Source organism: Globicephala melas, chromosome 11 (genome assembly GCF_963455315.2).
Source record: "Globicephala melas chromosome 11, mGloMel1.2, whole genome shotgun sequence".
In the NCBI taxonomy this organism is placed as follows: domain Eukaryota; kingdom Metazoa; phylum Chordata; class Mammalia; order Artiodactyla; family Delphinidae; genus Globicephala; species Globicephala melas.
The window spans coordinates 100,719,940-100,744,785 of record NC_083324.2 but is presented as its reverse complement, the minus strand read 5'-3'; the positions used below and the strand labels follow the sequence as shown (position 1 = coordinate 100,744,785).

The 24,846-nt window shown below is 47.6% G+C and overlaps 1 protein-coding gene and 1 long non-coding RNA gene across 9 annotated transcripts in view; both read left to right on the top strand.

The window, feature by feature from the left end:
* The first annotated feature begins 1,833 nt into the window (after positions 1 to 1,833).
* LOC115866220 (uncharacterized) lies at positions 1,834 to 15,915 on the top strand. 4 transcript variants are annotated; one of them, XR_009566000.1, is made up of 4 exons: positions 1,834 to 1,947; positions 2,427 to 2,738; positions 6,225 to 9,175; positions 9,971 to 14,200. It is a non-coding gene; the product is annotated as an uncharacterized lncRNA (long non-coding RNA). The 4 variants fall into 4 exon arrangements; XR_009565999.1 differs by lacking the exon at positions 9,971 to 14,200 and adding an exon at positions 14,352 to 15,915 and having other exon boundaries at positions 1,834 to 2,738; XR_009565998.1 differs by having other exon boundaries at positions 1,834 to 2,738; positions 9,971 to 14,199.
* A 242-nt stretch (positions 15,916 to 16,157) lies between these two features.
* Positions 16,158 to 24,846, top strand: part of NQO2 (N-ribosyldihydronicotinamide:quinone dehydrogenase 2) — a 33,139-nt gene continuing 24,450 nt past the window's right edge. For 3 of the 5 annotated variants that reach the window (XR_009565714.2, XR_009565712.2, XM_060307443.2), the window contains exons 1-3: positions 16,159 to 16,862; positions 17,508 to 17,650; positions 19,164 to 19,328. Coding sequence is in view for 1 of the 5 variants with exons in the window: in XM_060307443.2 (XP_060163426.1) it covers positions 17,644 to 17,650; positions 19,164 to 19,328 (172 nt within the window). In the remaining 4 variants the exon portion in view is untranslated. Of the gene's footprint in view, positions 16,863 to 17,507; positions 17,651 to 19,163; positions 19,329 to 24,846 lie in introns of all 5 variants that reach the window. The other 2 variants (XR_009565713.2, XR_009565715.2) reach the window with 2 other exon arrangements.

Sequence of the window (24,846 nt, the reverse complement as noted above, 5' to 3'; positions counted from 1 at the left end):
TGTGTTGGGTCTTCGTTTCTGTGCGAGGGCTTTCTCTAGTTGCGGCGAGCGGGGGCCACTCTTCATCGCAGTGCGCGGGCTTCTCACTGTCGCGGCCTCTCTTGTTGTGGAGCACAGGCTCCAGACACGCGGGCTCAGTAGTTGTGGCTCATGGGCCTAGTTGCTCCGCGGCATGTGGGATCTTCCCAGACCAGGGCACGAACCCGTGTCCCCTGCTTTAGCAGGCAGATTCTCAACCACAGCGCCACCAGGGAAGCCCCTGTTTTTCTGTTTTGTTTTGTTTTTTACATTTAGACTGCTGATCCATTTAGAGTTGATCCTGGTGTTTGGGAAATGTAGATCCAACTTTTACTCTTTCAAATGGCTTTCCGGTTGTTCCAACTCCATTTGTTACAAAGGCTGTATTTTCACTGATGATTTGACAGGCCACCTTTATTACACACCAAATAGCTGTCTGCACGTTTCTGGACCCATATCCTGTTTCTGTATATGCCTGGCTCTGAACGTTATATCCAGCCACATCTGTCACTCTTTCAACTACAGAGCTTTCCTGATGCGAGTCGCTACCTGGTGCGGGGCAGTCTCCTCATTGCTCCTCTCCTTCAGGGTTTTCCTGGCTTTCTCTGCTTCTTTATTTTCCCATATGAACTTGAGAGTCAACTTGTCTAACTCTAAAAAAAAAAAAAGTGTTGGTATATTTGTTAGAATCATACTGAATTTACCTGTGGTGAATTAACATTGCTTCCTCATTTAGCTATCCTCTCTGAAGGGGAGCAGAACATGCCACCCCAAAATGTGCCCCCCTGGCATGTGGATTATTTTGAGCAGAAGGCGACCAAGACCCAGCAGACTCAGGAAAACCTTTACCTCTCCCTTAACTGCCTAAAAGAATGTAGATAGGGGGCCTAGCCCAGAAAGAGAGCTGTGACCAGAGATAACTTTTCACCTGAAAGACTTACCTGCACAGCGGGGCAGACATCTGCTCTCCTTACGGTCCAGTGAATGCCCCCACGCCCCTCCCCGTGAAGCCCCGCCCCACCCCATTCCTTAGCTCAGGATGGCATATAAGCCTCAACTGCCTGCCTGTCTTTGGGTCTTATATTTTCATGGGACTCCCATATATGAAACTAAATTTGTCTTTCTTCTGTTAATCTATCTTATGTCAATTCAACTATTAGACCAGCCAAAGGACCCAGACAAGTAGAAGGGAAACTCTGACGGTCCCCTGCACAGCCGAGAACAGGCTCTGTCTGTTTGCTCAAATATATTTTTTTGTTTTTCAGGACTGTTGAAGGTTTCTTCATAGAAGATTGGCACATTTATTATTTAGTTTATTCCTAGTTATTTTATCATCTTTCCGGTGATATTATAAGTAAGCACGTTTCTTCCATTATGTTTTACAGCTGGCTTCTGTTTGAATAGGAGAACATTGTTTTTATGTGTTAACTTTATAACTTGCTGCCTTACTGAATTTTCTTACTATTTGGATGAGGTTTTTTTTTAATTGATTCTTTTGAGTCCTTGAGTCCTACAGCTATATTATATCACCTGCAAATAGAGATAGTTGTATTTCTTCCTCCGATTTTCATGTCTCTGACTGTTTTCTCCTGTTTGATTGCAGTGGCTAATACCTCTGATAGAGTAAATTACTTAACCTATCTACATTTTAGTATGTTAATACCTAGAAAATAAAAAAGTAAGCACAGGAAGCCAGCATGACTCCACAAAAGAACAAGCCATTCCTAACCTCATTTGCTTTTTCTAAAAATAGGTTTGGGCTTCCCTGGTGGAGCAGTGGTTGAGAGTCCGCCTGCCGATGCAGGGGACGCGGGTTTGTGCCCCGCTCCGGGAGGATCCCACGTGCTGCGGAACGGCTGGGCCCGTGAGCCATGGCCGCTGAGCCTGTGCGTCCGGAGTCTGTGTTCCGCAGTGGGAGAGACCGCAGCGGTGAGAGGCCCGCATACCGCAAAAAGATAAAAAATAAAAAAAATAAAAAATAAATAAAAATAGGTTTACTTGGCAGGGAGACCTAGGCAGGGGTTCTGTAGACCAGTATTCTCTACCACCCTGTCTGGCTTCAAATTAGGTTGGAGAACTGTTTCCAAATTATGTAGGCTAATAATTCTAGGCTCAGTATCCTTCTAGAAAGATTTCTCTTAGCATAAAGTTGTCGAATGCATATTTATCACATTTTCATAACTTAATATCTTAACAGGCTTTTAATGAAAAACAGAATCAAACCCAAAAGTAATCAGATATTTAAAAATAGATGATATGAGTACACAATTGAAGAACTACTCCGATCACAGGTCGTGTGTGACAAAGGCCTGGGTCTCAATTGTCTCTAACCAAGTATGAAACACCAGCTTGATGTGGTTTCACTGGAAATGCTTACGGGATTTCCACTCCCCCCCCCCCACCATTAGCCACTGATTTACAGAGGGAAGAGGTTGCTGGCATTCTTTAAACAAGACCCCTGGCAAACAGTCTCCAGAGCCTCACGGCTGAGATCTAAAGGTCATCACTCCACCGTTCCTCAGAGCTCTTCCGTGCTTTTTCTCCGCTCTTCCTGATTCCTGTTGTTCAGTCATTAACTCGCCGATGGAGAGTGTCACACTCTCTCTGGACCACAGGCCACGAGGAGGATGGAAAGGCAAGGAACTCCTGCGTCTCACCCGCATCTTCGTTTCCCTCAAGGCTTTTCTGTGTTTGGACCTTCACTCACAGAATGAGCCATGGTAATTGTCTTGGAAGCTGAGTTTGGGGGGGTCAATGGTGAGGAAAGAGCACCCCAGCCTGTTTGCAGAAGGACACACACAGTTATTGCTCAGTAGGACTTGGTGATTCACTGGTGTCTAATGTTTACAGAATTCACCTCAGATATAACAATGATGTCAACAAAAATGACTCCAGAGAATGCCGTTTTCTTTCTGTTCCCAGCTAATTGGTCCCTGCTGCCAACGCTGACAGAACATCTGGCCTTCACTCAGCAATAAAATGGCATTTTCTTTCCCCAAATGTCCCTGGATGGGGAACTGGTTTGAAGTCCATTTCAAAGGACTTCAGTACTCACTGTAAGATAAAAGTAAGCAGAGCCTTTCAGGTGTGGATCAAGCAGTCTGCATTTACAGTCAGTCATGTGGAAACAGATGAACAAAATCTTGATCATGGTTTCTAAACACAGCTCATTTTATTTATGAATTTGGGATTGTTACAGGTCAATGTTTTCTTTCATTGTGTTTTATTTTTGAAAATAATCCTTCTTTCAAATGTTGGAAATAATTTGTTGGACAAAACACTCAAAAAGCATGTTGTGACCCGTATCCAGGTCATGTAACACAGGTCAGTTTTGACATTAGAGCACACGCAGCAACTCACGCGCGACCCGACCACAGAGCAGCCAGTAAACGTCTCCCTGAGCCAGTGCATTTGTCCTGCTGACATTTCAGCTCCAACACAAAAGCAGGAGAGGGTGGTCCTCTCCTAACTCTGGGCCTCTCACTGTGACTCTTGTGTCATTAATGCGTTCCACGTGCATTTTTCAGTATTGCGTGGATTGACTGACTTGCAAAACGTAAAGAGCGTTTCTGCTTCACGTGCGTGGTAGGGATGGACTTGGATTGACTTAGCCACGTCTTTTAGAAATCAGACCACAGTGAATGAGCCAAGAAAGGTCGTCTCTAAATAGGCAACTGGGGCCTTAGATAAGCAACAAAAACTTACCCTAATGGGTTAAACCATCCACGATTAGGTCAGTTGCTTACTAACCCAAGCTAATTGCATGGATATTTACCACACATCTATAATGCAAAACTCTGAGGCTGGTCCAGGGCCAGCTAGAACCTCTGCTCTCCAAACGGGGGCATAAAATAAGTTCCAGGCAACTATCTACATCTATCCGGTTTCCGTAGAGACAGTGAACACTGCAATGTTTCCTACAAACAACAGAAGTCCTCCAAATGACATAGAGCATGTTCTGTCAGCAACCTATGAGACTTGGCTCTTCATATCTTTTTATTTTGGCTGCGTTGGGTCTTCGTTGCTGCGTGCTGGCTTTCTCTAGTTGCAGCAAGCGGGGGCTACTCTTTGTTGAGGTGCGTGGGCTTCTCACTGCAGTGGCTTCTCGTTGCAGAGCGCGGGCTCTAGGCGCGTAGGCTTCAGTAGTTGTGGCATATGGGCTCAGTAGTTGTGGCATGTGGGCTTAGTTGCTCCGCAGCATGTGGGATCTTCCTGGACCAGGGCTCGAACCCGTGTCCCCTGCATTTGCAGGCGGATTCTTAACCACTGTGCCACCAGGGAAGTCCCCAGTGACTTCCTTTTTTTTTCAAACCGGAAACCACCTTTCACATTCAGATGCTTGGACTCATAGCACCTTCATACCCTTGAAGCCCCACTAGGTAGCAGAGCTGGAAAACCCCAAACTCCATGTGTTAGACATTTATTGTACTGAGTACTGTATCAGGTCATAATGGAGTTGAGGAATAAAACACGGACCTTTCCCTTCTCGCCGTTCAGATGGATGGGAAAAAGAGATTGTGTCTCAGTGTAGTGGGCGGCGGCTCTGATGGGCACGCACACAGCGTGATGGGAACAGAAGGATGGAGCCAGCGATGATGCCGTGGGGCTTGGGACAGATTCACGGGGGTGTCAGGGGAGCTGGGTCTTGGGGGAGGGGTGACTGTCCAGGTGGAGAGAGGAAGAGGAGCCGCCCAGGCAGGGTCAATCCCGGGAGTGTGTGAAAGGGCTCCCGGGAGGTGCTTTCAGGGTGGGGTACAGGATGTGGGCCGGGGAGTGGCCAAGGTGAGGCCAAGTAGGGTTGAAAGGGTCGGGCTGGGCTGGGCTGGACTGGAAAAAGCCCCGAGGCCGTCCTGAGGAACTGGGGTCTTATCTGTCAAGCAATGAGGAACCGTTGTAGGATTCTAACTGAAGGAGTAACATGACTCATTCTTTTATTCACTCATTCGTTTCCTTCCCTCCCTCCCTTTTCACCTGACTCTAGCACTGCCCTTGGGATGGGTTGGACGCAGAGCAAGGAGTAGCAGGGCCACTTAGGAGTGGCCCTCAGGGACATGAGCACAAGCAGGTGGGCCTCAACCCACCGGCGGTAATGCTGGTGAGGCCGGGGCTGATGAGGGGGCAGAAATCGCAGGATCTGATGACCAGGTGGCCTGCGGGGAGGGACCAGGGAAAGAGTGGTGTTCCAATTACCCAACTCGGATAATTGAATTCAAGGTGATGTAATTACCTGAGAGAATACGAGGGGAGGAGAGGGGCAGGTCAGATGAAGAATTGGTTTGAGTCAGAAGGGGCTCATGGTGAAGGTGTCCAGGAGACGGTAGGAACAGACTCAGGTACGGGATGAAGGTGCTGGAAGCCCTGTGCGGGTTGTGCTGGCCCACAGCCAGGAAGATGGAGGCGGGGGCAGGAAGACGCTGGGCTGTGGGAAGCAGGGCCGGTAGGTATAGCATCAGCTGCTGGTCCTGGAGGAAGCAGAGAGTGAGGACGGGAAGAGGCCGCTTCTCGCTGCAGGTCAGCAGTCCCCTCAGTGACAGTGGGACAAACACCAGGGTGCATGGGATCCGGGCACGGAGAGGTGTGGAGGTAGCTCTTTGGGAGAGGGAGAGAGTGCTGGCCAGAGCTGCAGGTAAGCTGGAAGGAAGGTGTGTGTTTTAAGGACGGAACAGAGCTGAGCACGTCATTTGCTTTCCAAAGAGCAACAATCAGAAACAACCATAAGGTACTAGGAACTTAGGAAATTGATTTAAAGGAAACTCTAAACTGAAAAATGATTGTTCTGTCCAGAGGACAATAGTGAAGCAAAGCAACGCTGCTTATTTCGAGCTTGATAAGTATTTGTGTTATTTAGGTCTTTCATCTAATGGCTCAGATGAAAGTTGCACTTTCCAGCCTGATACGTTAACCCAGCACCTGAAGGACAGGTGCCCAGAGGTGAGGCTCTGCAAGGCTTAGAGGGGGCTCATCTATGCTGTGAATGACCTGAAACCTGGAAGATGTTCTTCAGAATCTGTGTTTCAGTCATTTTACTTTATTCAATTATTTTGCAATTATACTGTCACTTAAAATCTGAGTTAAATTAAGAAAATCTTGTTACTTGAGTTTTTTTAATATTCCTGATCATAAATTTTTAAGACATAGTTAAGTAACTGAATAGAGGTTTCTCTCGCTCGCTCTCTCACTTTTTCTCTCTCTTTTTTCTCATCTAGAGAAGCTGACTTTCTTATCTGGTCGGGAATCACCTGGGCGATCCATTTCACAATGCAACGCAGAGCGAGATGAACCAGAACCTGCTGTCTGGGATAGGGTCTGCGAGGGTGCAGCTGACTCTGGCAGCCTTGCCCTGAGGCCCCAGGTCACTGCTGAAGGGAGCTGGATGAATCTGCATGAGGAACTCAAGAACTGCCTCCTCAGATGCCAAATGAGCAGACCTAGTGGCTTGACCAGAGCAGTCCTGATGGGGCCCTGTGGCGACGAAGCTGCTCAAACTAAACAAGCAAACAAAAAAAAACTCTGGCGAGCAGGGCTCAGCTGTCACGAGGCCACTTTCAGCCAGTCTGTGCTGCCTGGGGAGCACCAAGACCCCCCAGCTGCTGCCCCCATGGCACGGGGGCTGGAATGGGACCTGCTTTACAGAGCAGTGGCCTTGGAGATCCAGGAGGGTGCCTTCTCGGCCACGCTTAGTGCTCGGGGAGTGGGATGCCCTTGAAGACTCACTGGGTTTCCCACAAAGGGCAGGGGGGTTGATTGCAAAATGCAGGCTTGGGTACGTTGACCTGAAGCAAATAGATGGCCAGGTATTCTCCAGCAAAGATGAGTTTATTCAGGATCAGCAGAGAATTGCAATTCGGGGGCTCAACCACGGCAGCCACGTGCAAGTGCCCACACGGCAGAGGAAGGAGACACTTATAGGCGGGACAAGGGAGGAGGCGGGCTTAGTAAGCAGAGCCGCAGCCTTTCATTGGCTGAGTCCTGGCGGGAAAGAATGGGAGTCTTTCTTCTGTTGAGCTGGGCTGTCAGTGCAGGGGTGAGAGCGCCCCCTGCTGGTCTCCCGACTCTGTTTAACAGGTTTCCGTTCATTAATGTTTTACAGCAGTCACAGGACAAAAGCCAAAAGGGACCTGAGATATGCATTTTCATTATTCCTGCGTGGGGAGGGTGGTCAGAACATTGTCCTTTTTAAACAAAGCAAGTGGTTCCAGCATATTCTAGACTCCCATCCAGCCTGAGGTAGAGAACCTCAGCCCCTCATCAGGAAGAAGGGCAAGGGTCGAGGGAGGGGCTCCATCATCCGCCCCTCTGTCATTCTGCCGCGTTCCCCTCCCCGACCCCAACTGCCACCAGCACACATGCTTCCTCTCTCTTCCCAGGGCCATCCCACCTCCAAGGCAACGTGAGACCTGCACGAGGACCCTGGGGCGCTCTCCTCCTGTGGGCTGTCTGAGCAGCACCGCGGCCAGGTCCTGGGGTCATCTACGGCGTTATTCCTGGCGAACTTGATGTTTGCGCATCGCCTTTAATCACTTTATTACCTGAACCACCCAGCATGCATGAAATGGCAACCGTGACGCACTAGCTGGTGCTGTGACTGTTTATTCATTCCACAAACTTTTATTGAGCACCTACTCTATAGACCAGGAGTTACACTAGGGTCTGGAGACGTCGTGGTAGGGGACACGGTCCCTGGCCTCACGATACCAGATAGATATTGTGAGATAATAGAAAAAATGTGCACTGGAGTCTGCCACCGGTTCCTGGCACAGGGCTCCGGAGCCCTTGTAATTTCCTAGGTGATGAGAACACGAGGAGCATCTCTTGTTCTAATATTTGGTCTTTGATCCCCGTTCCTGACACAGAGCTCCTGAAACCCTGGTAATATCCTGGGTGATAGGAGTGTCTTTTGTTCTAATGAGGTGACTCTGGGCGGGCTCCTGGTTGAGGGCTGCTCACTGGAAAGACCCACCCGTGATTAGAAGCTTGGAATCTTCAGCCCCACCACCCCACATTCTCTTGAGAAGGGAGAAGATCTGAAAAATGGAATTAATAATGGATCATGCCCACGTGAGGAAGCCTCCGTACGTAAAATCCCACTAGCGTGGGGTTCAGAGAGCTTCCAGGTGGGTGAGCACAGCCACACGGAGGGGGGTGACGCACCCCAACTCCAGGGGGACAGAGGCTCCTGCGCTCAGGACCCTCCCAGACCTCGCCCTGTGCATCTCTTCATCTGTCCTTTACTATATCCTTTCATAAACTGGTAAACGTTCGTGTTTCCCTGAATTCTTTGAGGCACTGCAACAAATTAACCCACCCTGAGGAGGGGGTCGTGGGAACCTCTGATTTGTAGCCAAATCCTACAGAAGGTGTGGGTAACTTGGGGACTTGTGACCGTCATCTGTGGGACAGGGAGCAGCCTTGGGGGGCTGAGCCCTTAACCTGTGGGATCTGACGCTGTCTCCAGGTACACAGTGTTAGAATTGACTTAAATTGCAGGACACCCAGCTGGTGTCATGGGAATTGCTTGGTGTGGTGTGGGAAAACCTCCCACACATTTGGTGACCAGAAGCGTCAGAAGTGAGGTGCTTTGTACGAGGAATAAAGAAGAGAAACATGGGAGGGAAGAACCGGGTTATTCTCTATTCGGGAAAAGACCGAACAGAGGTTTTTCCTTATACGGATATGCAAATAAATGACAGTTGACGTGGTATGTGCTGTAGTGACGCTAAGCCTGAGGGGCAGGAAAAGGAGAAGCAGCTAGAAGTCTGGCTGGGGAGTTAAGAAGGGGTCCCAGAATCCATGACACTCAGCTGAGATCTGAAGAATGAGGATGAGCCCAGGGGACACCCAGGAGGAGAGAATTCCAAACTAGGGATGGGGAAACTCATCAAAGTGCTCATGGTTGAGGAGACAGATAACCTACTATTGCCGGACCACTAAACATGAGGCAGTTCAGGCTGGACACCTATGAAGGGCCTCATCTGTCAGGCCAATAAATTCGTGTTTTATCTTACAGGCTGCGGAGAGTCCCTGAAGAATTCCGAGCTGCGGGGTCACGGAAGCAGAGTTATGCATCGGGAAAACGGCTCTGCAGCAACGCAGACAGATGGGATGCAGAGGTCAGGAGTATCTGGGCCGCCATGCTTCGGGTGAAAGGTGGCAGGTGGTGAGCAGGGCTGTGGCCCGGGGTGGAGGGCATGGAAGGGAGAGCTGGTTAAGAAGAACTCAGGCAGGTCCTGGGGGTTGTTGGGGAGGGGGGAGGGGGACCTAGCATGATTTCCAGATTGCTCACTTGGACCAGCAGATGGTTGGCCATGATATTCCTCTGAAATTGTTCTACTTTTTCCTGGAACAAATGAGGTTAGCAGAGCGTGACTATAATCTACTGTCCCTAAGGTCTGGGAAAAACACAGGCAATATACATTTGCACTGAGGTAGAGCACGTAACATCAGCAGAATCGTCTCCACTTAAAGCCTCTTTATTTAAAAAGCCTAACATGAATTAAAAATGCACACAGGTGCCTTTGGGATGATTGCTCAATATCACAGCTTATAATTGGTAGGACTTTGCTCTGAACACTTCCCTACTTCAGGTTTAACCAGAAGGAAGTAGGTACGGACGTGAGAATGAATAAACCAGTTTCCCTGGAACATAGTTCCCACGAGGGCAGGAGAAGCAGTTCCTTTAGAGCTTAGGTGAGAAACAGTCAAAGGGAAGACTGAGTGCAAGGCTAAAATTTTTTAAATTAATTCTACAAGCAATAAGAAGACAGTCAAGCTTTCTGAGTATTGTGTGACAGAGAAAAGAAATGATTTAGAAAACATAATTACCCATGACATTTGGAATGGCCAGAATATGGGAAAGTCTATTGCAGGGAAATAAATTAAGAAACTGTTACAACATATCATTACGAGGTGGTGTGGGCCTGAATTAAATTATACATAATCCTTAATTCCCCAGATTCCCCTCGATGACTCCCCACAAACCAAGTATCTCAGTTTAATGTTAACTTTTCAAAAAAAAGAAAAAAGAAAACCTCTCAACAAAGAAAAGTCCAGGACCAGGTAGCCCACTGGTGAATTCTAACACTGAGCCTTCTCAAATTCTTCTAAAAAATTAAAGAGGAGGGAGGACTTCTGAACTCATACCCTGATATCAAAGCAAGACAAAGACATCACAAGAAAATAAAACTGCAGGATAATATTCCTTATGAATATTGATGCAAAAATCCTCAACAAAATACTAGCAAATTGCATCCAACAAGATATTAACAGGATTATACATCATGACCAAGTGGGATTTAGTCCAAGAATGCAAGGGTGGTTCAACGTAAGAAAATCTATCACTGTCATACATCACATGAATAGTATAAAGAGAAAAAAACCACATGATCATCTTGTGAAAATGAAAAAAAGAAACCTCGTTTAAAACATTTATAGTCAGTTGATTTTGATAAGGGTGCCAAGTCCATTCAAGGCGGTAAAGAATATTCTCTTCCATGGAAGATGCTGGGACAACTGGATTCCCACTCACAAGGATGAAGTTCTACCCTTACTTCACACCACATACAAAAATAACTCAGAATTGATCAACAACCTAAATACAAGGCTAGAACTCTACAATTGTTAGAAGAAAACATAGGAGTAAATGTTCATGACCTTGGGTTTGGCAATGGGCTCTTAGATATGACACCAAAAGCTCAAAGCAAAAACAACAAAAATAAATAAAATAAATAAATTGGATTTCATCAAAATTAAACATTTTTACGTGTCAAAGGACATTAGCAAGAAAGTAAAAGACATTGGAAAGCAGGCTTGAATTAAGGGCCAACCAAGATGCATGCAGACACAGGTGTGCTGTATACGTACTTTGAATCGCGTTAATGTGCTTCGAAGGCTACTCCGGCACCCTTACAGGGGGGCAGAGTTCGTTCTATGGTCGTTGCTATTGTTTGCTGCTGCCTGCAAAGCTGAACAGAGGATACAAAGAGGTGCTCATCTCAGCACGCCTTCAATTCTCAGCTCCTTGCGAAATAGACTCCATTTTTATACAGTTTGTGGTTTTGATTTACAGGGTTTTTTTTAATCTTATGAAAAATGAATAACCTCCTACTTCCCTACACCCGCTTTTAGCCCTATCATTGGGGATACTTCTCTTTAACTCATTATCATAGTTAAAGGTGGGCTCTGGAGCCAGACTGCTTTGCATCTTAACTAGACTCTTTGGACCTCAGTTTTCTCATCTGTAAAATGGAAATAACAGTAGGAACTGCATTATGGTGCTGTTGGGATTAAGTCAGTTAATCCATGTAAAGAACCTTCCACACTGATAGAACACAGTAAGTGCTGTGTAAGTGCTAATGGGCATTACCCCATACTATTCTTATTTCTAATAATTACCCAGAAATATTAAGTGCCCTTTTAGCTTGTCCTCGAGTAGCAGGGAGCAGTCAGTTCACATTCCCTCACCCAAGGTTCATTACTGAGTCATAGATAAAGTAGGAAGAAAAGTCATAGAACAGAATTTTGGCTTCATTATATTTGCAATTCCAGTGGTACAATCTTGAAAGTACCCTTTCCTTCTAATTTTTAAGCAAACTTTCACCCATCATACATCACTGTGTACCATGAGAGCCTAATACCTCTAATCATACGGTTGCCAAAATGCTCGGACTGGTTTGGGGTGGAGAGAGGGAGTTCAAGCTTTGCTTGGGTCCAAGTATTACATGCAAAAGTAATTTTGAAAAGCATGTTAAAGTTGCCAGTATTTGGTTGTCAACTAAATCTTAGTTAAAATGTGAGAAGCTTTTGTTCTCATTTTTTAAAAATTTATTTATTTATTTCTGGCTGTGTTGGGTCTTCGTTGCTGCGCGTGGGCTTTCTCTAGTTGCGGTGAGTGGGGGCTACTCTTCGTTGCGGTGTGCGGGCGTCTCATTGCGGTGGCTTCTCTTGTTGCGGAGCACGGGCTCTAGGCACGCGGGCTTCAGTAGTTGTGGCGCACGGGCTCAGTAGTTGCTGCACACTGCCTCTAGAGCACAGGCTCGGTAGTTGTGGTGCACGGGCTTCATTGCTCTGCGGCATGTGGGATCTTCTCGGACCAGGGCTCGAACCCGTGTCCCCTGCAGTGGCAGGCGGATTCTTAACCACTGCGCCACCAGGGAAGCCCTGTTCTCATTTTTGATGAGTCAGTTATTCATGGCATGACTGGCCATTTAACATCAAAAACCTATTTAATCACAAAGAGCTTTTTATTTGAATCTAATCTCTAGATTACCATTTTGTTGGGACAATATCCACTTAAGACTTATTAATGCAAAAAGCCAGTTCATAATATATCGTCATTAGAATTCCAGCCACAGCTTTTGAGGAATCAAGATTGATCACTCTCGACAAGCAGCAGACTATCCCAAAGCACCGCAGGAAGTGAAAGTTCTCAGAAAGCAGGGGTTTTGTTAGGAAATCAACACAATAGCTCATTTCCTAATGAAGCTAGCAGGGGTCAGTGTCTTTTAGTTATGTTTGAGAAAAACCATAAAATTGCCTCATGAGATTTCAGAGTTTGGACGATCTTCAGTTGGAGACAAAAGACACCTTGAAAACACAAAACATCTACTCACCCCAAAATGTCCAAAGAAACCTGAAAATATTCAGACACCCAACATGTTCCCTGCACACGTTCCCTGCCTGTGCCTCCAAACCGCCTCCAAGTTCTTTTCCTTGGGAACTCAGCAGCAAGGTAGAAGTAACAATAGAAAGGAACTAAGAAAAAACTCTGGTCAATTGTTTTTAGAGGAATAGGGCCAAAAAATAGTGAAAGGCAACCTACAGAATGGGAGAAAATATTTGCAAATTACATATCTGATACTATCCAGAATGTATAAAGAACTCTTATCATTCAACAACAAACAACCCAATTAAACAATGGGCAAAGGACTTGCATAGACATTTCACCAAAGAAGGTGTACAAATGGCCAATGAGCCCAAGAAAAGATGCTCAACATCATTAGTCATCAGGGAAATGCAAAACAAAACCACAGTGAGACACCCCTTCAGATGTTAGGACCGGTATAATGATAACCAAAAAAGCAACATAACAAATGTTGGTGAGAAACGTGGAGGAATCAGTGAGAATGTAAAGCGGTGGAGCCACTGTGAAAACCAGTTAGGCAGTTCCTTAAAAAGTTAAACAGTTACCAGATGACCCAGCAATTTCACTCCTAGGTATACACCCAAAGGATTTTTTTAAAGGGACTCAGATACTTGTGCACCAATATTTATTGCAGGATTATTCGCAATAGCCAAATGACCCAAGTGTCCATCAACATATGAAAGGATAAACAAAATGTGGTCTATTCATAAACTGGAAGTGTACTCAGCCATAGACAGGAATGCAGCTCTGATACATGTTACGATACGGATGAACCTTGAAAACATTTTTTTTTTTTTTTTTGCGGTACGCGGGCCTCTCACTGTTGTGGCCTCTCCCGTTGCGGAGCACAGGCTCCAGACACGCAGGCTCAGCGGCCATGGCTCACGGGCCCAGCCGCTCCGCGGCATGTGGGATCTTCCCAGACCGGGGCACGAACCCTTGTCCCCTGCATCGGCAGGCGGACTCTCAACCACTGCGCCGCCAGGGAAGGCCAACCTTGAAAACATTTTGCTAAGTGAAGTAAGCCAGACACAAAAGGCCACCTATTGTATGATTCCATTTGTATGAAATATCTAGAACAGGCGAATTCATGGAGACAGAAAGAAGATTATATGTTACCAGGACCTGGGTGGAGGGGGGAGTTACTGCTTAATGATTACTGAGTTTCTGTTTGGGGTGATGAAGAATTTTTGGAAATACAACTAGTGATGTTGCATAACATTGTGAATGTAATTAATGCCACAGAATTGTGTACTTAAAATGGTTGAAATGGCAAATCTTATACAGATTTTACTACAATAAAAAAAATAACTATGTTATTGGGAAGAGTTTGTTTCCAAAAAGAATGGGGATGCTGTTAGCAGAGGGAAAGAAAAGTCATTAAATAAAACCAAAAGTAACTACTTCTCTAGGAGAAAGTTCAGGCTACTTCGATTAGTCTTAAGGTAGCCCTCGATGTTAACTTTCATCTGAAACACAAACAGGGGGAGTTGGGGAGAAGAGGTAGTATACAGCTGGCTTAACTGCCCCCTTGCCTGGGATGCCTAAGCCTGTGCCTGCATTTCTTCACAGCAAGGGGAGCCCCTAGAGGCGATGCTTATTGCTGATGCTAAACCTATTTATCTCGTTTTAAGAGCACCACCTCCTCCTTGGACTCAGGATACAAATGCGGTTCCATCTTATTTGTTTGCAGTAAATGCCAGATTAGCACGGAGTTCTGTTATTTCCCTTTGCCGGACGGGCTCCTACTGAACCAATCACTGGCTCTTCCACCATCCTGAAGGCCAAGGGAAGGAGGGCCGGCCAGCTGCCCTTCCCCACCGGCAACGCTTCATCCACACCTGTGATTCCCCGAGCGGCCACAAGATGGTGCTGTCGCGTGGCGGCCTTGAACCAAAGCGCGGCCCCAGGTGCTCCCTGCACCTGCTGGTTTTCAGAGGTGATGTCGCATCTTAGTCTCTCTTAGAGCTCAGCGCTTTCATTCCCACACCAAGGACTGGACGGCTCCCGGGCTGGTTCCAGCACCTGCTGCTCCACAGTTACCGGGTCCTCCCACGGGATCCACACCACCCGGAGGTCTGGCTGTTTTCCTTATAGGTCCTCGTAGCACAAAAGACGTGAACACACCCCTCCCACGGGACAACAGCGTCACTCGCCCTCCTTGTAAGGAAGCCTACCTTCAGTTATTTCAGAGCGCCTACACCTACCTTTCTTAGTTGCACTCATTTACTTTCTGAGACACAAAGATGGTATGAGGACATCATCTCAGTGAGTCTTACAAGAAAGGGGGGAGAACAACCAAATTTCATCTTTGAGGACGTTCTAATACATTCGGAAATGCCTCTACAACTTTTCATTCGGATAAAGGTCATTCTAAAATGAAAACGTCCCCCAGGACCTCCTGGGCTCACAAGACAAGGTGGCCTGTCTCCTGCTGGCATGAGAGCATGTCACAGCGAGGCCATGTCCTCACTTCTGAACCCAAGGAAAACATCAGCCGCAGACAGACCACCCCCTGACGCTGGTGTGCAAACAGCAGCTGCAGTTATTTTCATTAGGAACATTACACAAGCGGGGAAAATATGCCTTCTGCTCTATAGGGCCATCCCAGGACACCGGAAATCAAGGCAGAGGATTTGGGGAGGGTCCTTGGGTGGGTCGCAATGGTAGGTGGGCTACCAAATGAGGTGTTACAAGCCAGAAAGTGCTGGAAAAGGGGAAAAGGAGAAAATTAGCCCAAACTGCTCACCAGCACCCCTCGCCCACACATCCACAGGCTACGGTTCAGTACCTCTCTGCCTTCTAGGGGCTCTCCTTGGCCTTGAACCTTCATCCTACGTGCTCTTTACCCAGCCTCCCCAATAGAAACATCTGGCCAAACCACAGTACAACGTCACCACTAGGATGCGGTCACACACCGAACATTCCCATCACCACAAGGTCCCTCTTATAATCACACCCGCCCCCCAAACCCTGGCAATCACTTATCTGTTCTCCGTTTCTAGAATTTCTCATCTCGAAAATGTTACATAAATGGAATCGTACAGGACGGACCATTTGGGGATTGGCATTTTTCGTTCATAATTCTCTGCAGACTCGCACAGGCTGCTGGGTGCATCAATAGTTCATCATTTTTATCGTTGTTATGCCGCGACCTTCAGACGTTACCCTGGACACCCGCCTGGGGGTGGAGGAGACGTGAGGCGCGGGCAGGGGCGCCCCCATCTTCCCAGCACTACAATCCCTCCAGCCACCACCGCGCGGAGCCACCGGGTCCCGCTCGAATACGAGGGCCCGGGCTGGCGCTGGGCAGAGCCCGGGGGCGGGGACAGGGCAGGGGCGGGGCGCCGAGTGCGGGGAGAGATCCTGACTGGTCGGGCTTGGGGGCGGGGCGGGGCGGGGATAGGGGCCGGGCTGCGCTCGGGGGCGGGGCGTAGTCTAGGGCGAGGTGGGGCGGTGTTCGTGGGCGTGGCCAGGGCTGCGCTCGGGGCGGGGCCCCGCTGGCAGACTCCCAGCGTCCGCTTCGCAAAGCGCGTCCGCCCGCCGACGTCTGCGAGTGCGTGGCCCGCGCGGCCAGAACGTGTCGTGGACGTCGGACGTTCTTCCGGAGGAAGTCCGAGTCCTGCCCTTGTCCTGGGCGCGGGCGCTGGCTGCGGTGAGCGTCTGCGCCCACCGGGGAGCGGGCTTGGGGACCCTACCCAGGGCGAGGGTCTCTGCGGGTTCCCACTCCCCGCGTGTCCGAGGCTCCTCTTCTACAGGTACGAGGCTGGGGCACAGGGTGAGCAGGCCCTTCGCTGCCATCAGCCGCTGCCCTCCGCCCTGGACTCGGGCTGCGCCGACCCCAGTTGCAGACGGGAAGTGGGCAGCCTGGGGTCAGCGAGTGGGCGTCGCGGTGACCCGGCCTGGTTCCGGCTCGGCCTCTGCCCCGCGTACCGTCCAGTCTGTACCAGGCCCTGGAACTCAGCTTCTTTAACTTTAGTCCCTGAGATTCTCAGCCAGAGAAATTCGAGAAGAGAAACGTGTACTCAGTGTATGCTGCCTGCACGGTTATTTCTAGTTCTAGGGGGGATGGAAAGAACACAAGTGTAGGAAGAGAGAAACGGTCGCGGAGATTAGGACGAAGTAATGTACATCAAATTATCAGCCCATTTGATGTGATATACAGAGTTTAACAACCACGTGGCTCTTTTTTCCTGTTGACCTGGTAAGTGTATTAATTTCCAAGGAAGGGGAAAGTACCCCTGCTGTGCAGGGGCAGTAGGTAGGGAAGGTCAGTGGGGGAAGTGTTGGGCTAGTAGCCGACTTCTGGGGCCTCAGTTTCTTATTCTGTACAACTAGGAGAATTGACCAGAGCGGGAGTCAGAAACTCAGTGGCCTCCAGGGGCCTGGCGGGTGATGTAAATAGGTAAACTGGGCCCAGCAAAGCAAGAGGGGAATGCATGCCCTGCTGTAGGCATTAAAATTAAATGTTTTTTAACCAAACCAAAATGTCTTTGGGCCCTGGCCCTAGGGATCTCAGGATGAGGTGTTCCCCGAGTCTGGAGTGCACTGCTGACCTGTCCGAGGTGATCAGGTCCCATCACTCTCCTGCATAACATGCTCCAATGGCTTTAGTTTAGGCTCAGGGTAAAGTCTTTGCCCCTGTCCTGCAGACCCACCCATCTCTTGGACCGAATCTCTCACCACCCAGCGCTCTGTTTTAACCCCAGCTGCCTCATGCAGGCTTCCTTGAACACCTGGCTTCCACTCCCGCCGCCCGCCTTACCCTCGCTCTTCCCTCTGCCTGAACCTGTCTGTGGCTGTGCCTCGACCTCTCCCCCTGCCCCTCAGTGTTTGTTTTCTCTTCTAGATTGTTGGGGTCACTGAGGAGAGTGATTGTGCCTGAGAGCCCAGGCCCCACCACACGCAGTCCTTCTGTGCCCAGAGTTCACTGCAGACCCTCCTCTTGGCAGCATCCGGAGAGAAAAATACTCATCTTCTAGAATATGGCAGGTGACTATTAGCCATGGGGGAGTTAAGCTTTTTTAAATTAAAATTTTAGTTAGAAATGGAATACCTTGTTATAAAAACTCCAGACAGCGCTGAAGTGTATAAAACTTGTTTATAATGTGCACTGCTATCTGGAATTCTCTCGTTTTGTGTTTTCTTACTGTCCATTTCAGCCCCATCAAAATCTAATGCTTATCCTGTCTTTGCTTTGCCTCCAGCCTCTGGGATGACCACCAGGACATAGTAGGTGCTCAATAAATAGATATTGAGTGAATGAGCCCCAAGAGTTACAACGGTTAAAGATTCAGCACGACTCACACCCATCCCATTCTGTGACATCTCTTTATTTCAACAAAAGATGAAAATCCTTTCATTTCAGAACATACACGTTCGCGTTATTTCACACGTCGCGTTGTCCGTTAGCGTTTGTCAGCCTCGGCACTGCTGACCTTTGGGGCTAGATCGCCCTGTGTTGTGGGACCTGTCTGTACTTCTGGGATGTTTAGCAGCAGCCTTGGGCTCTGTCTCCCGTATGCCAGCCTTGCCTCCCTCTAGAAGTGACAGCCAGAAACGTCTCCAGACCTCGTGAAATAGCCCCTGGGAGGCAACACTCTCCCCAGATCGTGTGTATCCCTTTTCCTTTTAAGTCACCAAGTAGAGCTCCTTTATGACAGATGAGTCTGAGAGGTTAAAATAGAACTGTTAATCATTAATTTGACTTGTGGGATTCAACCTTTACACTCAGCTGAATGCCCCAGAGCTGTTTGCTTCCAACTGACGCTTATATTTTCTCCTTAAGGGCCTAAAGAGAATAATATAAAACAAGAGTTAAACATTTTGGTCTCAGACGTTCCCAGGGAAGACTTAAACAAATCCCCACAGCTGCCTTCGGTACCTAAGCTCACAGAACCTTCCGAACGAGGAAAGGACTGCTCCAGAGGCTGTTGGTGTTAACGACACGGCCAGGCCCTGTAACGCTGGTCTTCTTAGAGCCCCTTGCCCTCAGCCTCCCCCCAAAAGCGGGGCTTGATGCAGGCTCTGCCTCTCCCATGGGACTAGGGATCTGATTTTTGATGTCTTAAGTGTCAGTTTTTGATGGAGGGGAAGGAAGCAGAGCTGTGTGTCAGTGGCTGATGCCTTCCAACAAAGGGTTAGCACAAAAGATTAGTCACGGTAGTTTCTTATGATATTAGGCAACACAGCTAAAGCTTACGGAGGATAACCAAAACAGATTGGGCTTTTAAGGAACTCAGTTGTGTTACTCTTGAGGAATCGTAACTTGACTCGTCGTATATTTGTGTGTTAGTAAACTCAAGTAATGATGAACTATGACATAGTTAGATTTTTCTTAAATGCTCATTGTTTTAAACGTGTCACCCATAAAAAGCGTTGGTCTTTCTCGCTTAGCTTCAGCCATGGTGGTGCACCTACATGTTTCATTGTCGTCTTAGTCCTTGTTGCATTTTGACAAAGAGGAATTATTCTTCAAGAGAAATGGTTTCTTGTCCGGATTTAGGTAAGAAAGTGCTCATCGTCTACGCGCACCAAGAGCCCAGGTCTTTCAACGGGTCCCTGAAGGATGTGGCGGTTGCGGAACTGAGCCGGCAGGGCTGCACCGTCACCGTTTCTGATCTCTATGCCATGGACTTTGAGCCTAGGGCCACGAGGAAAGATATCACTGGTGAGTCATGGAATAAATGCTCTGGTTTTTTAAACTTTCTGCTCTGTGTGTGTCTTCTTACTGAGGTATAATTGACATAACGTTGTATTCGTTTCAGGTGTGTAACATAAGGATGCGATGTTGGTATATGTTGCAAAATGATGACAAGTCCAGTTAACATTCGTCACCACACAATTTCACTTTTCTCCCCTCTTGATGAGAGCTTTCAAGATCCGCTCTTTCATATATGCAGCGTCCTAACTGTAGTCGCCGTGCTGTGCGTGACATCCCCGTGACTCAGTCATTTATAACTGAAAGTTTGCTCTTTCGGCTCTCTCTACCTGTATTACGCACACCCTCCAGCCCCTGCCCCAGGCAGCCACCAATCTGTTTTCTGTATTCACAAGCTCAGTTATTTTTTTGTTTTGTTTTTTAAGATTCCGCATATAAGTGAGATCATACAGTATTTGTCTTTTTCTTCCTGACTTATTTCACTTAGCATCATACCCTCCAAGTCCATCCATGTTGCTGCAAACGGCAAGGTTTCTTTCTTTGTGGCTGAATGATATTCCATTGTGTTTATATATCACCTTTTCTTCATCCATTGATGGGCATTTAGGTTGTTTTCGTATCTTGGCTGTTGTGAATAACGCTTCAGTGAACAGGGGTGCAGATATCTTTGTGAGTTACTGTGTTTCTTTTCTTTGGGTAGATACCCAGAAGTGGGATTGCTGGATAGTGGCTCTATTTTTAATCTTGGGGAGGAAACCTCCGCACTGTCCTCCACAGTGGCTTGCACTTTGCATTCCCACCAACGGTGCACGAGGGTCCCCTTTTTTCTACGTCCTCACCCGCGCTTGTTGTCTCTTGTCTTGTTGACGATGGCCATTCTGACCGGTGTGAAGTGACATCTCACTGTGGTTTTGATTTGCGTCCCTGATGATTATGATGTCGAGCATCTTTTCACGTGCCTGTTGGCCATCTGTGTGTTTTCTTCAGAAAGATGTCTGTTCAGATTCTCTGCCCATTTTTAAATCAGATTGTTTGGGGGATTTTGCCTTCTTTGTAATTTTTTTAATTAAAACAAGTTTGAAAACAAAGCTTATCATTGCACATGATGGAGAGTTCTCAAGTCAAAAAGGCCTCAGGGCAAGTCCTTTCCCCCGTCCCCGGCCACCCGGTTCCTCTGCCCCCAAGGAAACCAGTGTCACCCATTACCTGTGCATCTTTCTGGAGTGAGTCTGCGCTATCTCTGGATGTACCTAAAACAATTAAGGGCATAGTCTCCATTTTCCCTCCGCTTTTTAAAAAATGGGAACATGTTACATATGTTGTTTTCTTTCTTTCTGCTGCGGAGTCCCCCATTGTATGGAGGAGCCATGGTTTGAGTAGCTGCCACTAATGGGCATTTTTGGTTGTTTCTCACTTTTGCTGTGGTAACAGAGCTGCAGCACTCGGTCACGGCCAGACGTGTTTTCCTATCTGTGCTGGTATATCTAGAATGGAGTTGCTGGTCAGAGGGAATGTGCGTTTTGAATTTTCGTAGATAATATCAAATTGCCTTCTGTAGGTGCTGTACCAGTTTACCCCCAGCAGTGTTTGCAAGTGCTCGTTTCCTCATTTAACCAATTTTTTGATAATTGCCAGTCTGACAGGTGGAAAAATGGTCCCTGAGTACATACACAGTTTTGTATATGAATTGTAAATATATTTTTACCTATTTTTTTTTTTTAGTTTTGACTTTACTATGGTGGCTTTTTTCATGAAGAATTTCATTTACTTTTGTTTAGTTGGCTTTTGACCTGTGTATTTTGTGTCATGTAAACTCTAAGCTTATTTTTTAAAGGTGTTATAGTTTCTGGTATTTGACAGGTTCCACTGTTTTTTTTTTTTTGCGGTACGCGGGCCTCTCACTGTTGTGGCCTCTCCCATTGCGGAGCACAGGCTCCGGATGCGCAGCCTCAGCGGCCATGGCTCACGGGCCCAGCCGCTCCGCGGCATGTGGGATCTTCCCGGACCGGGGCATGAACCCGTGTCCCCTGCATTGGCAGGCAGACTCTCAACCACTGCGCCACCAGGGAAGCCCTCCACTTTTTAAATTTAAGTATGTTCTCTATTCAGAATTTACTTTGGTGTATGATGTGAGGTGTGGGTCGTTTTTCCCAAGTACTTACCCAGCTCTCTCATCACCATTTATTACATGATCCAGCTATTTGCCCCAATTTAAAAGGCCACCTTCATTGTGATCTGAATTCCCACACATTTTATTCTCTTCTAAACTTTGTATTCTGCTTTTGTTTTCCTATCCATGACTCAGTACCACATGGCTTTAATTATTTTGGCAAATAATTTGTTTAATATCTGATAGAGTTACGTCACCCTCACTTGTCTTATTTTCTATTTTTTTCTGACTAGTTTTACTTTTCCATAAAATCTTTTGAATTAGCTTTCCAGATTGTCAACTGAAAAAAAAATGCACAACATGAGAGTTGTGAGTTAAGTTTCTTTTGGGGCAAAATGAGGACTATAGCCCAGGAGGCAGCCTCTCCGAGAGCTCTGAGGAACTGCTCTGAAGAGGTAGTGAGGAAGTCAGGATATGTGTGATTTTAGTGAAGGGGGTGCGTGCAGTTGAGCACACAGTTCGGCAGAAGGTTGCTGCTGGTCACGAGGAGCACACGTCTCCGTTAGTGACGTTAGTGCTTTTCTAGATATGAAGAGATGCAAGAATTGGGCTCATAAACTCTTCTCCGGGAAAGATCTAACTCTCTGAAGACCTGTTCTGCCAGGTTTTCCGGGAGCACAGGGCGCCTCATTCCTGATCTCCACCCTGAACCCCTTTCAGGGCGTGTTGAAGGTCAGTGGTCACAGCAGTTTGTGACTTAATCCTTGTAGAGGCAGATGGCAAGTGCTAACCTTTGGCTGGCAAGATTCAAAAGGTAACAGATGATCTTTTTTTTAACATCTTGATTGGAGTATAATTGCTTTACAATGGTGTGTTAGTTTCTGCTTTATAACGAAGTGAATCAGTTATACATATACATATGTCCCCATATCCCCTCCCTCTTGCATCTCCCTCCCACCCTCCCTATCCCACCCCTCTAGGTGGTCACAGAGCACCGAGCTGATCTCCCTGTGCTATGCGGCTGCTTCCCACTAGCTAGCTATTTTAGGTTTGGTAGTGTACATATGTCCATGCCACTCTCTCACTTTGTCACAGCTTACCCTTCCCCTCCCCGTGTCCTCAAGTCCATTCTCTTGTAGGTCTGTGTCTTTATTCCCATCTTACCCCTAGGTTCTTCATGACCTTTTTTTTCTTTTTTTTCCTTAGATTCCATATATATATGTGTTAGCATAAGGTATTTGTTTTTCTCTTTCTGACTTACTTCACTCTGTATGACAGACTCTGGGTCCATCCACCTCACTACAAATAACTCAATTTCGTTTCTTTTTATGGCTGAGTAATATTCCATTGTACATATGTGCCACATCTTTATCCATTCATCTGATGAAGGACACTAACAGATCTCTTCATTGAGGTCCCATTAAGTTTACAGACGACTCAGCCTCGTGAAGTTCTTTCTGTCCCAATGACAGGCATGGCTCCTCATTTGCTCGTGTGCTCTTACAGCCTTCCAGGTCTGTTTATGGGTTTTCTTCATGCAGATCTCATGTAATTCTTACTAACTGGGTTTTGCTCCTCTGTGTCAGCAGGTCCCCGGCCTTATGACACCAGGGCTGGGTCTCGTGGAAGACAGTGTTTCCATGGACTGGGGCGAGGGATGGTTCAGGCGGTGATGCGGGCCATGGGGAACGGCTGTAAATGCAGATGAAGCTTCTCTCCCTCGCCCGCCGCTCACCTCCTGCTGTGCAGCCCGGTTACTAACAGGCCGAGGACCGGTACCAGTCTGCGGCCAGGGGGTTGGGGACCCCTGCTCCACGTGAAGAGGACTCATCTGTGTGTGCGTGTATGTGGCTGCTACTAATTTTCTTACTGTTTGTAGTTTTCAGCTGATTCTCTGGGGCTTTCCTGATACACAGTCAGATCATCTGCAAATAATGATAATTTCACCTGTGGTTTTCCAGGAATTTTAATTTTAAATTAATTACCTTTAATTTCCTTCTGTTTGCAGTTGGGTTAACAAGATCCCCAGGTTTAGTATTTAGTGCTGATGGTGATAGCTGACATCCTTGTCTTTTCTTGTCTTCCCTTTTTTTTTAATTTTTTTTATTGATTTATTTTTGGCTGCGTTGGGTCTTTGCCGCTGCGCACAGGCTTTCTCTAGTTGCGGCGAGCAGGGGCTACTCTTCGTTGCGGTGCGTGGGCTTCTCATTGCGGTGGCTTCTCTTGTTGCAGAGTACAGGCTCTAGGCATGCAGGCTTCTGTAGTTGCAGTGCGCAGGCTCAGTAGTTGTGGCTCGCGGGCTCTAGAGCGCAGGATCAGTAGTTGTGGAGCACGGGCTCAGTTGCTTCGCGGCATGTGGGATCTTCCCGGACCGGGGCTCGAACCTGTGTCCCCTGCATTGGCAGGCGGATTCTCAACCACTGCGCCACCAGGGGAGCCCTTCCCTTTTTTAAAAAAAAACAATATTTATTTATTTTGGCTGCGCGGGGTCTTAGTTGTGGCGTGTCGGATCTAATTCCCTGACCAGGGATCGAATCCGAGCCCCCTGCATTGGGAGCATGGAGTCTTACCCACTGGACCACCGGAGAGGTCCCTGTCTATTCCCTTTCAATAAACCAAACATTCTTTTCACTGAGCGAACAGCAAAGCAGGGACTGGGGAGATAGAGGATTATGTGGGGGAGCCACTGGTTTTCAGTGAATCGGGTGACACAGGCTCTTTGTATAAAGTATCTTAAATGTGGTGAACAGGTGGGCAGAGGGTGGAAACAACAAGCCCTTCTCATGCCCTTCTGGTCCCGCATGGCCCCGGGGACGAGCAGGTGGAGCTTTGTGGTGTGGATCGTTGTAGGTCTTACAAATATCGACAAAATGTGTGTCTGTGTGGAGCTTAGACTCTCCAGTACAGGCGGAAGTGGGGATTTGCTTGATTCACTAGAGCTTCCGGGAGCCTCTCTATGACTGCAGGGCACTTCGCGGCACCTGCTGTAACTTACCAGTTCCCCTGTTGACTTAGGCTTACTTTGTCTCCAGCTTTCGTTTCAAGCTGAGTCAGTATGTTTCCATGGCTCTGGACTTCCTGTCTTACTAAGAAAGTCCTCTCCATATCCTCACTTATAAAAATATTCTCATTTTCCCATGACATTTGGATACCTTTGCTTTGATATTTACTTTTATCTAGAGTACACGTGGCCCATGCACATTTTATTGTCCGTTTACCATTATCAGAAGCACCCCGTGTCCTCTGTGGGCTCCACACCCGGTGGGCGGCAGCCTGCCTGAGACACAGGCTCTCCTGCTCAGGGTCTCTGGTCGGTACAGAACCTCATGCACAGAAGGGTCCCAACAGGTGCTTTGAATGAAAATGAACCCCGGGGAGGCTGAGGGAGGAAGCAGAGCCCTGGCATGTTCTCAGCTG